The sequence below is a fragment of the Anabrus simplex genome, chromosome 6 (assembly GCF_040414725.1).
Source record: "Anabrus simplex isolate iqAnaSimp1 chromosome 6, ASM4041472v1, whole genome shotgun sequence".
Taxonomy (NCBI): domain Eukaryota; kingdom Metazoa; phylum Arthropoda; class Insecta; order Orthoptera; family Tettigoniidae; genus Anabrus; species Anabrus simplex.
The window spans coordinates 160,682,906-160,699,584 of NC_090270.1; the positions used below are offsets into that span (position 1 = coordinate 160,682,906).

Consider the following 16,679-nt stretch of genomic DNA (forward strand, 5'->3'; position numbering starts at 1 on the left):
TTGATGCCAACTCTATGTGGAGGGATGTATGCACTATTGCATGTTTCTGTGGTGGTTGGTAATGTGGTGTGCTGTGTAAATATGAACAGGAGTATGTTGGGACAAACATGAGCATCCAGTTCCTGAGTCAAGGGAATTAACCAGATGAGATTAAAACCCTTGATCTGGCTGAGAATCGAACCCAGGCTCCTCAAAATCATTCAACCATGAATACAATAGAAAAGTATTATTAAGGTGCAGCTACACTAAGGAAAACACAGTAGTGAAGAACTCTTAATACTTATTTCACATTTTATCACAATACAGAATTAAAGTACAGCTAAGAAAATGCTAGAGACTGTATAAGAATATAATACCTTCTCAATGCTGCTTCAGTGTCATCAGATCAAAAATACTCTCAATGGCCATTATCAACTGTTTCTGGAATCATCATACTCTCCGCATATTTTGTCCACGATATCCATTGGATATTTTGTTGTAGAATGTTGCAGGTTCTGGTTTTACCTCTGGAGGTATAATGGAAAGTAATTATATTCTAACTGAAAATAAGATCCTGAAATTGGAAAAAGTAAGACTGTTTGGATGAGTGTCCAATTTATTAAGTTTGTTGTGACAGACAGTATAGCGAGAAATGCTAAATACTGTTCCTTTTATTATTATTATTATTATTATTATTATTATTATTATTATTATTATTATTATTATTATTATTATTATTATTATTATTATTATTATTATTATTATTATTATTATTATTATTATTATTATTATTATTATTATTATTATTTTTCCACTGCAACAAAGATTATATCTGCACTCACTTTTAAGTTACTGTGATAAAATGATAGTGTCACTCATTCACTTCATTATCAATTATATATCATATATATATATATACATATATATAACAGTTTTATTGAAAACAATATTTCTTCAGAAAGAAACATTCCAATAAGCTACAGTACTATTTTTTAATGGTGTTAAAAAATATAACCTGAAATTGAATATTGTTTTGACAAGATAATTTCAGTTATTTGTTATGAAATGTCGTATGGCTTTTAGTGCCAGGATATCCCAGGACGGGTTCAGCTCGCCAGGTGCAGGTCTTTCTATTTGACTCCCATAGGCGACCTGCGCGTCATGATGAGGATGAAATGATGATGAAGACAACACATACACCCAGCCCCCGTGCCATTGGAATTAACCAATTAAGGTTAAAATCCCCGACCCAGCCGGGAATCGAACCCGGGACCCTCTGAACCGAAGGCCAGTACGCTGACCATTCAGCCAACGAGTCGGACAGTTATTTGTTATAATAAAGTTTTACTGAAAATGATATTTCTTCGGAAACAAACATTCCGATAAGCTACAGGACTATTTTTTAATGGTGTTAAAAAATATAACCTGAAATTTAGTATTGTTATGCCCAGATAATTTCAGTTATTTGTTATAATAAAGTTTGAGTCTGATTCCTTGGCTGAATAGTCAGCATTGAGGCCTTGGTTCAGAGGGTCCCAGGTTCAATTTCTAGCTGGGTCAGGGATTTTAATTCAGTCTGATTAATTCTTCTGGCTCGAGGACTGAATGTTAGTGTTCATCCCAACACTCTCCTCTTCAAATTCAGACAAGACACTACACTACACTACCAACCACCACAGAAATATGCAGTAGTAATTACATCCTTCCACATAGGGTTGGCATCAGGAAGGGTATCCGACCGTAAAAGGGGACCAAATTCACATGTGCGATGCAGTTCGTATGTGCAACCCCACAGGTGTGGGAAAAGTTGTGGAAGAAGAAGAATCATTATAAAAGCTGTGAAAATTGTGAAGAAGTTCTGTTTACAAAAATCTTTGTTTTACTTGTGGTTTATTTAGATTAGTAGTACAGAAAATGAAATTGATGGAAAGTAATAGTTAATTTGTGCGAAAGTGATTGTGGATTTTGTATGCATTTGTGTGTTTAAAATATTTTTAAATTTTAAACAGATATATTTTAACAGCCAGCCCTTATTTCTTAACTAGGTGATGGTCGAGCGAGTGAACAGCCTGCCTTAACAGTCATCCACACACTGTTCTTGAGAGAACACAACCGTTTAGCAGAAGGCCTGCAAACTATAAATCCTCACTGGAATGATGAGCAAATTTATCAAAATGCACGAAGAATTTTAACAGCTGCATTTCAACACATCACTTATAATGAGTTCCTGCCAAGAATTTTGGGCTGGAATGCTATTAACTTATATGAACTCAAACTAAGGCCACAGGGCTATTTTAAAGGTAAGACATTTTACTTTTTCTACTTTTTTAATGAAACATTTTTATGAAGAACGCTAGATTGATCCCTTGCAAGTGATTACAACATAATGGTGAGATGGTGTATTTCACTCTGTACTCATTTATATGAGTCACTTTCAAAAAATATAGGTTCAGGGTTGAACAATTTGAATTCTAGGTAATTAATTAAAATATGTGTGTAAAAAATATCTCAATTCTCTGACTGTCATTGGTTTAATGACAGGGGCCAGAGAGAACATCTCTAAATTTTTTTACTGATTCTGCAAAAAGTTTGGCCTTACCAAATCCTGCATTACATGAGTTGCTTTAATTACACTCAGAAGTTCTATTTCTATACCTACGGACTTTAAGAGAACTGTTCCTTAATGGCTTAGTCACATACTTATTCATCTATTTCTTTCAAAATATTTCTTCTTCTTCATCATCATCATCATCATCATCATCATCATCATCATCATCAGAGCAAAGGCCTCATACTTCACCTTCCTGGTTCAAGGTTCTTCCATCTTGATTTTTCTCATCTACAATGAATCCACAGTCTGACCATCAAGACGATAAACGTCCTCTTCTCTATTGTCCATCTCTCGGATACCACTTCAATTCTGCCTCTATCCATTTCTGGAAATTAATTCTTGCTTCACGTCCAGTTCAACGCTAGTTCTAGGACCATACCTCCTTGAGTACATCCTTAAGCCTTATGCTGGTGTTACAGAGATCTCAGAGAAAAAACACAGTAAGCTTCTTTTCTTTGCTGAAGACTAGAAGTTAGTTGACTTGTTGGGGAGCATGTCTCAGTACCGAACTTGAGAATGAACAGAACACAAGTATCCATTGCTTCCCTCTTGATGTGAAGTGGAAATTCATTCTTAGGTATGAAGATGAAGCTAAGTGACCAGTATTTTTTTTCAGACAGTCGCTGTTATTCTCCTGATTTTTTTATCCAGCCTGCTCTGAAAGGACACTGTTTGGCCTAAATAAACATATTCTTTACACCAATTTAATCACACATAACTGATTAATTTGTTCTTGTATTTGGTACTCTTTGCCATCATGGCAACTTATAAATGCTGCAGGAAGGTTTTGAAATAACGAAATAAAGAACAAAAAAATACAATGCGCAACTAATTATGACCACCTACCTAATATCTTGTAGTATCACTTTTGGCCCTCAGTGCAGCATTATGACATTGTACTACAAATGGGAATTATCATTCCAATGGAAACCCCTGCCAAATATGAATTCTTCTTCTAAATGCTGGTGCAGACTGAAGCAGTTTATGAAGTTTAGTATCGTAGCAAAGTGTAGATGTGCTACTTGTTGGGCATTGGCTTTTAAGTATATTAAGTTATAAACAAAATATTGTTTGGCTTTCATTTGATGATGTTAAAAATGAATCCAGAAATGGTGTGGGGGCCAAAGACAAAACAATGTGGTTATGATTATGAAGTAGAGGGCCAAATCATCAGAATGAAAGATCATTTAGCAAAACATACACATATTAATGCTGAAGACAGGGAAGATAATACAGGTAAGATATTTAATGAATTTTCAGTTTTTGTTTTAGAATATACTGAAATATTCAACAAATCAGAATACTTAAAAACAACTGCTTATGTAATAACCGGTAAGTATTCAATAAATGTATACAAATATATTCAGTAATAATGTTATTTTGTATAATTTGTAAACTAGAAACTTAAATGAATTAAAGACCTAAGTTTAAGAACAGAATACTACTATTATGCTGCATGATGCCAGCCAGTGCCACCTCAGCCTGGGGAATTTCTAGGAAGTTTGGTGATTTTTCCCGATAGACTCAGGGGGCAGTGATGGGAATCAGGCAGTTTTGGGTCAGGCTTAGGAGTGTGTTAATTTTAAGAGTGGGGATATAATAGGAAGCACACACAATGTGCATTAATGCATCTACAAGTAGAGATGTTAATTTTTGTTAATTAGTGATAAAATAAAAAGATCATGTATAATGGGTAATGGTTTTATTTTCATGTATTTACATGTTTTGTGCTGTCTGGGAGTGAATTGAAATTATAAAATAATGTAAATATTTTGAATAAAACTACAAACACCACAATGTGCAAAATAAAAACATTTTTACCAGTGATTTCCTACACCACTTCAAACAGTCTTGTCTACAAGCTGATATTCTAATCTGTTTGGTATAAATTTGAGAATGATTGACTATATCATTTCATGAGGGTCAATAATACTATGATATATTGTCAATAGTCTCATTACACGGCGACTTAAAAGATGACAGTTGAAACGATTGTACTGATGGATATCTATCGTAAACACCTACGAGTATAGTAGCGCTGTGTCTGGTGATGAACAGCTGTTATATGATGGTGTGAATTGTTTGGCCAACTACCTCCAGAAAGTTACATGATTGTTCTTCAAATCGGGAAATACGTTTGCCTCCTGTTACATTGGTAGTGATGGGAATGTAGAGAATTCTATATAATTTAATTTTAAAATGCAAAAATTGTGCATTATCATGGAAGCTAGTGTGTTATTCATGTGAATCAGTTGGCAACGAAGTGTTTATCACAATAGTTTCAAACTTAGCAATAAGCAAAGATGAGAGGTAATGTAATTTAAATATTTTAAAAGGACTTCAGAAATAAACTTTGTGTTTGTTCCTGGGTATCACAAAATGTAGGTTTAAAAATGCCAAAGGTAGCAGTTTCTGCAGTGGAAACACCTAAGGAATAAAAGAACAAAGGATTTATAACTACTTCTGGCATTCTTATGAGCAACTATTGTGATTGTCGGCTAGATCATCACTTTAGACAAACACTGTAAATCAGAGAAGCATTCAAAATGCCTCAAAAATTTGCATTTTGAAGTTAGTGTCCCTAGAATGGCCACATTGAAAGAAACATTAGCAAATGCTAGTCAGATGAAGGATTCAAAATAAGAGTTTATTTTGGGCTCTACTACTGCATTTGTGAAAGCCAACATACTGCACCAGTAGAGAAACTAGACAATCCTGCTGTCTGTACTTGCCTTAATAAATACGTTTGCAGAAGTGCAGTTTTACCATCAGCAAATCGGTTCCATCAGAAATGCATGCCCATGATCGATGAAAGAATGAGGAAAGAAATTAAGGAAGAGATAAAAACAAAACAACAGTGGTTTTAACATCCTATTTTGTCTATTAGTACCATCAACAGAAATAAACACTCGTCTGGCTGCCTCTGTTGTTCTAAATTCTGCTAATATAGCAAATTGAATCTATATTAGACACTTTGAATTCCTGCAAAATTGAATGGAAGCATGTAGTGGCAGTAGTTACGGACTCTGCCTGTAATTTGACAAAATATGTAACTGCTCTTCAAGGACTGATTGAAGAAGTAGTTCGTGTTCAGTACTGGCCTCATAAAGTCAACCTTGTCGACTGCATGTTTGAAAATGATCTGTACGAATTGAACATGTGTAAAGACAAAGAATGTCTTTTTAAATACTTGAGAAAGGAAAAGCAACCATACTGCATTTTTAAGAAAGATATGAAATTCTAGCTTTTCCAATGCCTGTGTGTACAAGATGGCATTCATGGTGTAAGACGTATATGGCCACACATGTAGAAGATATTGTAGCATTTTTCAAATACTGGAAGATTCAAATCCTGGGGTCAAATTTTTCCAACAAACATTGACTTCAACAATAGAAATGATAAAATTACAAGTACCCGTGTATATTTCTGTTGTTGGTGTCTCTCTCATGGGCATGCTTAATTTCTTGGAGGGATATATGTACCCAACAATTCATGCACTCACTGAGAAAATACTGTAGATGACCTTGAGGTAAAGCTCAAGCTATTAGTCGATGGTGGAGTATACAACCAGACGATCCTCCAGATCTTGGAACAGCTTCCTCAGAAGATGCAAATAATGGTTTAGTCCAAGCTTAGTAAAAGTCAGGACCTCAAGGACCACGAATCCAGCCAGGAAGACTGTGGAAGCATCGGGTCATTGTTTGATCCTTGACATACATCAAAGAATGTGAGAACAAGTGAGAAAATTTTTGAATGTAGAATTCCATTAATGGCACTGTAGTAACTTTGAGAAAGTGTTCTGTACTTATCTTAAATCAGCTTTTGTCCATTACTTCTAGTGATAACTGTTCACAATATCACCAGTTCACTATCATCGACAAGTTTATGCAACATAAACAATATTGTACATATAGACATGATATAGGCTTCTGAGCTTATGCTGTGTCAAGAAAATAAGGTGAAACCTTTCCCGTGACCTGTCGAGATTTTCTTCTGATGATGCAAAGCAAAGTTCTCTGCGAAATGTAAAGAATTTCACCTTCATTCATTTTGACAAGGTAGACATTTAATTGGATATATTCATTTGATATATTAACTGAGTTGACACTGAAAAAGAATGCCTTCCTTTTTAACAAAATATATTGCATGTGCCTTCTGGTTCAGTTGTAAGAACAAATAATAATTATATAACCACTAATCCTTTCAGGAAATATGATATTAACATAAACTTGATGTTCTTTTTCTTTCAGATACCATTTCAACCATACCTTCAACATGCACACTTACCCCTAGTACATCCTCTTATGCTTTCACCACTCACACAATCAGTATTGTAGCATTTTCTAATGCTTCTAATGAGAGAAATAAAAATAAATCAAAATACTTTCAGGGCAAGAAGAAAAAAGCTTCAATATCATTGAATTTATATGCAGTTAGATCAATACCAGTGCAAAAGAAGTCTTTGGATAAGCGAGTACAGTGAAACTCTGTTATGAAGTTTTTCAAGGGACTGAAAAAAAAAAAAAAAAATTCTTAAGCAGGAAACTTCTTAAAAGGGGTAATGCCCAAAAACTTATTCTGTACTTTGAAATACATGTGAAACACACAGCCAACAGATTTCCTTGTTTGTGAACAATACTGAAATAGGCCGATATATAAGAGCTGCTAACAGAAAGCCACAATATAAAAATTTGCCACAAATTGTTTTGTAAACGATGCTGGCTCGATTTTTAAAGCAGTCCAGCCACCCATTCGATGCGGTAAAAGGTATCCTTAATTTGCATGCAATTTTTTGGCTTTCTCCTTCACAATAGTCCCACTGAAAGGTATGTTTAAACTTCGTTGCTGTTTAAACCACATTAGCAGAGCTTGTTCTATTTCATCGTACTTTTCAAATTTAACTTCCTTGCAATTTGCTGAAGTAATCCCTGCAGAAGCAAAGATCTCTTCTTTCTTCGCTATAATGCTGTTCAAAGTAGATGGTGGCATCTCCAGCTCCTTTGCCAAAGCAACACAGGAAAGTGTAGATGACTTCACTTTCCTTATAATCTCCACTTTGTCTTTTATTGTTAGTGCCTTTCGCTTGATCTCTTTCTTCTGAGTTCCACTCATTTTCACGTAAAACGTTTGTACGTTGATATTACAAGTACAACTAACTTCACCAACTCCTATTCATACCAATTATGACGCTACACTATGCTTGGCAATCCGTAGCTTAGGCTTACAAGATGCAAAGAAAAGACAGTTTGTTAGCATGTTTTTTTCTATCTTCCTCACACCCCTGAGACCTGCTTCAAGGATAATGGTAACAAATGGGAAATCTGGCAACTTATTCTTATAGAATCCAGGCCTAAATCGCCCCTGCATTCCTACTGGTTGTCACGGCAACGGGTGTAGTTTCTGGCTGTTTTGCAAGTACCGCATGGCCAAGCCAGTATTGAGTTTATTTTCCCGCTTCAATCCTCTTCATGCTATAGGTAATGAAGAAAAGAAACACAGGTTCAAAGTTGTAGAAATGAGTGCATGGAAAAGTATCTGGGGTGTTACATGGGAGTGATAAAGGCTCAGTAACAATGCTAGCACATCTAAACGTAAACAAGTTTCTTTCCTCGCGAGAATTTTATTTCATGTCTCCTCATCCTTGTGCTACATTCTAATAATGCGATGTAATAATTACGAGTAACACGATAATACAATGTTTAGCTCATATAAAGGTAAAAATAACTTTCAATTTAATGCCAACACGTAGTATTGCAAAGTCTCTGTGTGCCTCCCACCAACACCCAGTTGGCTATCAACATTCGTTCAACTTCGTGGACGATCGGGATCTTTCGGCCGGCTGTTTGGCGGCATGTGTATCAGCTGGCTGCTGGCAAGTCGGCTGTTTCCTGCATAGAGTCGGGGAGTTGTTTTTGTTCACCTCACTAATAATGGACACGGAAAATCTTATCAGTTTAGTTCAAAAACGTAATTTCCTCTATGACAAGACCCATGAGTATTATTGCAACAACAACGTAAGAGAGAATGCCTGGAAGGAAATAAACAAGGGAATGAAAAATCAAACAGGTTAGAATATTCAATTTTGTGGTAGATTAACAGTAATGTTGTGGACAAATACACTTTATAGTTTTTAATTAATGTTTAGGCCACCTCGATAAATGACTTCACCCTGTCGTGGCCCGTAAATTACTGCATTAGTTTTATCAAACCATCCATTGCGTGCTTTATGTTTCCCACATAGAATCCCGTTCGATTCTATTCTGCTAAATGGAACGGTGGAGTGGAAATTTTGAATGATGGGTTCGATTCAATTCTGCAAGGTGAGAGTGAGCATCTGGTGTCCGTGTTATCATAGCGTGACGTTGTATGGCCTTGGCAAGACCGCACAGGTTCCGTGACACCAGAGACACACTGCGAGCACGTGAACGGTCTAACACAGGGTGCAACTTGCGCAGAGACTGGAGGGTTCTAACCATGGGCTGCTTTGAGCGAACGTTTTCTATCTCAAGGGGCTCTAAAATCTGAACTGTTTAACTGGAAAATATATTTACAACAGAACACTTTAAACAGGAAAAATATACATATATCTTAATGCAACTGATCAACGGACTAAGAATATCACACTTCTTAGGCGGGAAAACTTCTTATGCAGGAACTTCTTAACCGAGTTTCACTGTAGTTTGTTTTATATTCACTATGAATACTGCTTTTCATAGTGTGTTGAACATCCTCAATGTGTACAACTAAAACATCAACTTCATCCAGGTTACACCCCTCCATATGGAAAGGAAATTAGTGAGTCTTTATTGGAAACTCTTTATGAAGAGGAAAAGAAACTTGTGTCTATGGTTTGATGATTGGCCAAATATTCACAGTGACCCTATAATATGCTGTACTGTTACCACCAAAACAGGCGATATTTATTTGGTGCACACTGTTGACACATCTGGTCATGCTCACACTGCCAATTATCTGGCAGAAATGGCTGTTAACAGCATTCAGAAATGTGCAAAGTCCATTCTGTTGTTACAGACAGTGCTTTCAACATTTCAAAAATGTGCCTTCTGTTTGAAAATGATGAAGATTGAGGTTCCATCACATATTGATGCTCGGCCCACAAAGCCATTCTATAGTATAGTATACCTGAATACAAAAATTAATTTATATTTTAAATGAAACTAGTGAGCATATCCTGTGTTAAATTAAATTATGCAATGTAAAATAATATTCTTGTTTTTGTACTGTCCCCGACTAGGTCTGCCGGTGAACAAGAGACACCCTGCTCAGTTCACAGGACCGCTGACTTTAAAAAAATATGAAAGTGGCAGGATTGACATAAGGTTCGGAAAATAAGAATGTTTTAAAGAAAGAGAGAACATATCACACTTTTATTCAATGAAAATAAAATATTAGCCATCCTGACATCTATGATAACGAAAATGATCGCTACTTTAAGTTAATTACTATTGCTCTTGATGTGACAAAAAAATACAAACATATGGGATGGTACACGTAACTTAAATTCCCTACCATTCTAACAGAATGTTTGAACATAACATTGTTTTTCTTCGTTTTAAAACATTAATTTAGTAATTTAAAAAAATGAGGTCTTGCGTAGTATTCCCCGAGCAATCTGGAAAAATGCATTAATTTTAATAAAGTGTATAATAAAAATATCTGAGATTAATTAATTAATTTTACTAGCTTGACACAATAAGAGTGAAATTCTGTTCATCAAAAATTTTGTTAACATTGAAATGAAAATTTGAATTTGCCTTTGTTTTCTACAAGTTAATTGGAGACGTCAAGTATATCTGTTCACGTCTTCCCACTTATCTCCTCGTGAGAACCAATAACAAAACTTATTATCGCTTGGTCATTAAATGAACAAAAATTTAGCATTATGACCCTTCGGAAAAATCAATAAATAGGGAAAAATAGATCCTCAATGTGGAAATCCTGTCCACATTACGAATTAACATCATCAAAGTGTCACACATCACCACAACACAAAATACATAGAAAATAACACTAGGAAATCTCTAAATCTACTACTAGTTACTGAAAAATATCAAAGAAAGAAATATCTACAATATTTACACATCATCATCGGGTGTTAATCAATCTCGCCACTCTTCCATTAACTCGTTCCAACATGTTAAAGGATAAAGCCTCCACGTAAGTACGAAATAAGACATAGAAAAGTGAGCATGCCTGGTTCCGAAATGTAACATTATTAGAATATTCAATTGAGGATCTATTCTCCAGACCTGAGGTCTTCCAGTAAATTTACACGTACCTTAAACTTAGAATTACTGACTTTCATGAACACTATTAGGATATTATCTTGAATTATGGAGTACATTGATCAACATGGACTTGTCCTTATCATCAGAAGACATTATTATGTTAACTACACCTCGTAAAATCTCGAAGATTCCATATTTCCATTATATCATGATCAACGTCATGTATAAAAATACCACTATATTAACATGTGAAAATTCCAATTTCACAAAGACTCATATTGTACGTACAAATTCCTCATAAATCACACATACAGTACAACATCATAACGACGACCCTAACTCATTGTAACCCATTATCAAGCATGTGTAGTCATGAAAATTATAAGGACCTATCATCGTCCCAAACCAAGTCATATCCTCATTAACTCATTGCGGACCATGGACGGCATAAGACGTTTAAGCTTGCTCCTATGCTGCGGGCCGTGGACGGTGTAAGACGTTTAATGTTCCACGCAAAGCAATGCTGTTTATATTCATCATCTATGCATTCTTACACCTTAGTCAGCGTTACTGGTTGTAGCAGGAAGTTGGTTGACCTTTTTGAGATAACCCTCGCGTTGAGTGGGCTCATGTTTATCTTAACTGTTTAGCGGGAATATCTCAGCACTTCCTCGCGCGCCAAAACAGTACTTGAGATTCCAATGCAGTGCGTGTCATTCTTACCGAGTGGAATATAATGGCTTATAAAACAAAGTTTCTTACGGAAGATTAATTATTAGATATTGTTCACAGTGATTATTCTGGTGATGAACTTATTCCTGAAATAGACTCAGATAGTGAAAGTGACGAGGAAATTCCGATTCCCGAATCCGATAGGCCTATAGAGGAAAGTGCCTGATACATATCATCCTAGTTATTGTCCACCCATTCCACCATTTACAGAGAATTCAGCTATAAACGTTCAAATAGAAAATAAGCAGGAAATTTTGAGTTACGTAAGTATTTTCATGAATGACAAATTTTATCAGTATGTGTGTGAGCAGACCAATCTATACACGAGTCAAGTGTTCAGTGCGTTGCCCCGGCTTTTCACAAAGAATTCGATCATGCAATCGTGGAAACCGATTAGTCCAAAATTCTGATATAAAAATGTAATGGACCAAAGACCCTGTTTTTCATACTCCTATATTTTCTAATACAATGTTCCGAATTTGCTTCCTTCATATTCTTTCATTTCTTCACTTCGGTGACAGTAATCATTGTGCCAAAAATACAGATAGGCTGTATAAAATTAGACATATTTTGAAATCTGTGACACCAGATATCACACCCTAAATATTTACTAGAGGTAAGCACAAAGTATGATTTTTCTAACATTTATCGTTTAGGAGTAATTGTAAATTGTATTAAGTGATGCACGTCAAGAGGGCTGGGCATGAAAATGACTGGTCCAGGCATTCAAGTGTCCCGCTCAGAAGCAGGTACTGAACGTGTTAAATTTGTCTCGATGATTAACTAATCCATTAGTTATCACATACCATATTGCATGTACTCGATTCAGAATTAATATCCTGATGACCTGCTGTCGTAAATATAAGGTACGAGTAAAAGTCCAATTTCCAAGAAAACGTTAAAAATATTGGAAAAATATCACCTCGATAAATTCATCGGACACAGATTAACTCACTATCATAATGAAATTCGTACAATAAGATAGGGTGGTTCCGATAACACATGGATAACTTCAACTGATCCATCATCATCAAACTCGTCAACACGTGGTCATGAATCAAGCAAGTATGCTAATTAAGCTACAAGTCCTATCGCACCTCTAGAAATAACCAGTGAAATGTCGTAAAAATAAATCAACTAGATATTATAGAACAAATCTAAGGAAAGATGAAGAGTTGAAATAAAGAGCTACATAGAACAGATATAAATAAGACGTAGTCAACTTAACTTATTTAGTTGTCTTCATATCTCGAAGTCCGGGTCCTCAATCACCCATTCTAAGGCGAAAGTCCCTGCATTTCACCGCTGCCGACGCTGGTCATGGGCTTAGAGCTTTATGATGAAATACGTGGAGTCTTCTGGCGATGATACCGTAGAGGTCCTCTTCCTTGTTTACACTCGTGAGGTTGCTGAAACTTGCACCAAATGTGTTAAAAGAAATCCTGAGCACACATGTAATTTAGGATGAAAAGAACACGTACTTTAAAAATTTTATCTGCTATTTCAACGTCTGTTTACTGCAATAACTCAAGTCGTGGATTTGCATAATTGTAGAAAGCGTTGAACACAGGAATGAGTCCACTATCCGTGATGATAGTATTCCACTCAAGTTCTGCGTTGAAATCCGCTAGCGAATTATACGGAGTGACTGTAGATAGTAGACCAGGAACATGTCAGCATGTGAGAGCTTGCACTCTTATGACTTGCCTTAAATATCGTGCGTGGCACTCGTGGTCGGAAGTGAAGTTAACTCAAGTACTGAATTCTTCTGGGTTTGATTACATAATTTCACCATCATTTCTAGCCGAAATACCGTTGAAATCAAGTAAAAATTCAGTTTTTAATTTTTATAGTTCACACATGATATTATTAACACAGTTCAGTCAAATATGATTCATGTGTACCTTCATAATTATGTGTATCATACCACCAAAGAATTTATAAATATTTCATTTATTACAAATCGATGTAATTGCAGATGAATACACTCTGGTTATTTTTATCTCTCATTCGCTTTTATTTTTATTATTTTTTTGTCAGTCAGCCAGCTACCCCCTTCAAGTCAGAAACTGGTTCTCTATCACCTGGCCAAGGCCACACGCGCCTCACCGACAAAGCGAACCCCAGTAGCACACTGACCCATATTCAGTCAGCCGAGACCTGTGTACGGTCACAGTACTGATGTAACATCTAAACATCACCTACTTACAGATATGATTCAAGTTGCACATGATAATGGCTAGTGGCTTTACGTCGCACCGACACAGATAGGTCTTATGGCGACGATGGGAGAGGAAAGGCCTAGGAGCTGGAAGGAAGCGGCCGTGGCCTTAATTAAGGTACAGCATTTGCCTGGTATGAAAATGGGTAACCACAGAAAACTATCTTCAGAGCTACCGACAGTGGGATTCGAACCCACTATCTCCCGGATGCTGCTGTGCGCCCCTAACCACACGACCAACTTGCCCAGTGACGCATGATAATGCAACTTTCTGTTAGAACGTAGCATATGCTAATGCAACACAGCATTGATTCAATTTGGTGAATCCCCGATCTTTGTATTAACTGGCAGCTGGGCAAGCTGGGGTGGGACATGCATGCAAAGCAAAGCAAAAAGCAAAAATATCAGCGCAATGAACCTGAATGTTAGTGTTGGTAGGTCTCCCGAGGTACTTCCCCTCAATCAGTGTAGGTTCTAGACTTGGATTAGGTCTTTTTTCCCCTCCTGTTGAACTCAAAATTCACACTTGATTGGCATTGCATCATTCAAAGGGAAACCCCCGATCCACAGTTAGAATCCAATCAGGATGGTAATTCAGAGTCAGTTGTGGTCAATTCAGTTTGTGATTTGGTGACATGTGCATAAATTAATATTATCAGTTCAAGTACCAGTAAATCTAAGTAGTTAAGTGGTTTCCAAAACTGTAAGAGAGAACATAAAAGGGAAGAATCTGTTAAAAAGTTGCAAAAAGTTATTGTTTCCTTAAGAGTGTAGGTGAAGATTCTTTCAACAGGTTCCCATACCTATAGTGTTACATGTTCTGATAAATGCAAATCTGTAAATTTAAGTGAGAATGCAGCACAAAAGTCAGAGGAATACAATGCTCACATTAGTGACATTTTACCATAGAGTGATTCTGAAATTTATATTAGTGACATTTCAGCACAACAGAGTGATTTTGAACCTGATAGTGTGGAAAATATAATTGAAACTGATCGTGGCCGGTACAGTGGTGAGTTAGATATTTTGAAATAAAAGTTTGGAGCTGTCAACTGTAAAAGAACTGGCCGAACTTCTTATAGTAGAAAATTTGGCCATTGCTAGTAGTGTCCCTGATTTGTGTATAATGTTGCAACTTTATCTCATTTACCGGAGACAACAGCATCTACATGTTACAAATTTCATATTTGGTCCGTATTGAAATGTACATCAATTTAAGATATTACCAAAATTTATTAGGATCAACCTATTCAATACAATAGAATTTACAAAGTTAGGACTTGAAGGGACATGTTTCGCCCTTTAAAAGGGCATCATCAGCCTTTTTACACTCATACTCAAAGATAAAAATCAGGATCCTGATTGTCATGGTAAAAATTATAAAATGAGAATATAAGATTAGAGTGAAATTATACAATGTGAGAAATTGTTATGAGTTCTTAAATAATAATTTACAATTAAAACTTCATTTTAAATGCTTGCGAAGAAAAAGTTGAAATTGGTATGATATTACACTAGTAATTTTAAAATGATTTTATAAATTAGACAAACTAGGCCTTAACCACATAATAACAAAAAGGTCTATGGCTAAAGTTGCCATATCAAAGTTCGAGTGAAATTCGGCTGGAAGCAACTTGATTTTCGCAAACATTTTAAATGAAGTTTTAATTGTAAATTATTATTTAAGAACTCATAACAATTTCTCACATTGTATAATTTCACTCTAATCTTATATTCACATTTTATATTTTTTACCATGACAATCAGGATCCTGATTTTTATCTTTGAGTATGAGTGTAAAAAGGCTGATGATGCCCTTTTAAAGGGCGAAACATGTCCCTTCAAATTTTAGTTTAATAGGATGTAAGTCCTAACTTTGTAAATTCTATTGTATTGAATAGGTTGATCCTAATAAATTTTGGTAATATCTTAAATTGGACAACAGCATCTGCCGAGAGATCGTTGAGCAAACTAAAATGTGCAAAAGCATACATCTGCAGTACCATATCACAGAGGGGGTTAAGTTCATTGGCTTTACTCTCCACTGAAGGTAATGGAACCAGCAGTATTAACGTAGAAAATGTGGTTAACGAGTTTCTGTCAACTAAATAACAACGCTTCGGAAAATTATGATGGATGCCACTTCTGGTGCATTTCAGTTAATTATGATATATTTCTAGTATGTATGATTAAAGGAGGAAATGTTATTCTCCCACTAATGTCAGGATTTGAGTAAGGGAGCCCAAGAAAGTACTTTTCTTTATTTATGCCACTGTTTCGGCCCACGTAGTACCCAAATCTGCTGGCAAATAACGTTCAGTTCCCAAATGTGAGAGAACATTTGATAAATGTAATAAAGTACTTAAGAAACAGTCACATTGCTAATACACTTTTCAGAAAATCTAATGCCCCAAAACTCATTCTCCCAAGTGAAGTGCATTGGAATACCATGTAGATTGCCCGGAGACATATCTCAAAAGTTGGCCAATTTTGTTGCAAATTTGTGAAGGAAATTGTGAAACTATAGATAAAGCAATGGATAAAACAATTTTGTATTAAAATGGAAGCCTATTGACATTGCCCTTGATACCATTCAGGAAAATCAACTGCACTATTTCCAAGTCAGTATATGTGTGGAAGAATCATCAAACTGAATTAGAAGCTACAAAGAACAAATATGTCACACAAAAATTCAAACAGAAACATTAAATTATTATGGCTCTAACACCACCTCATTTCTTAGCTGATGTGCTGGATCTAAAAGAAAAGAAATTGACAATGAATTTAACTGAAGAAGAAAGCAGCATTTGGATTTGAAAATTAAATGTATTTGTCAAGTTCACTTCTTCCATTAATTATCAAGTTTCAGTCAAAAACCTTGCCATTT

At 35.7% G+C, this 16,679-nt stretch overlaps 1 protein-coding gene across 1 annotated transcript in view; it reads left to right on the forward strand.

Moving 5' to 3' along the window:
- Positions 1 to 16,679, forward strand: part of LOC136875911 (uncharacterized) — a 469,584-nt gene that overhangs the window by 398,956 nt on the left and 53,949 nt on the right. Inside the window, exon 20 of the mRNA XM_068228250.1 lies at positions 2,025 to 2,279. Coding sequence (XP_068084351.1) covers positions 2,025 to 2,279 — 255 coding nt within the window. The remainder of the gene's footprint in view (positions 1 to 2,024; positions 2,280 to 16,679) is intronic.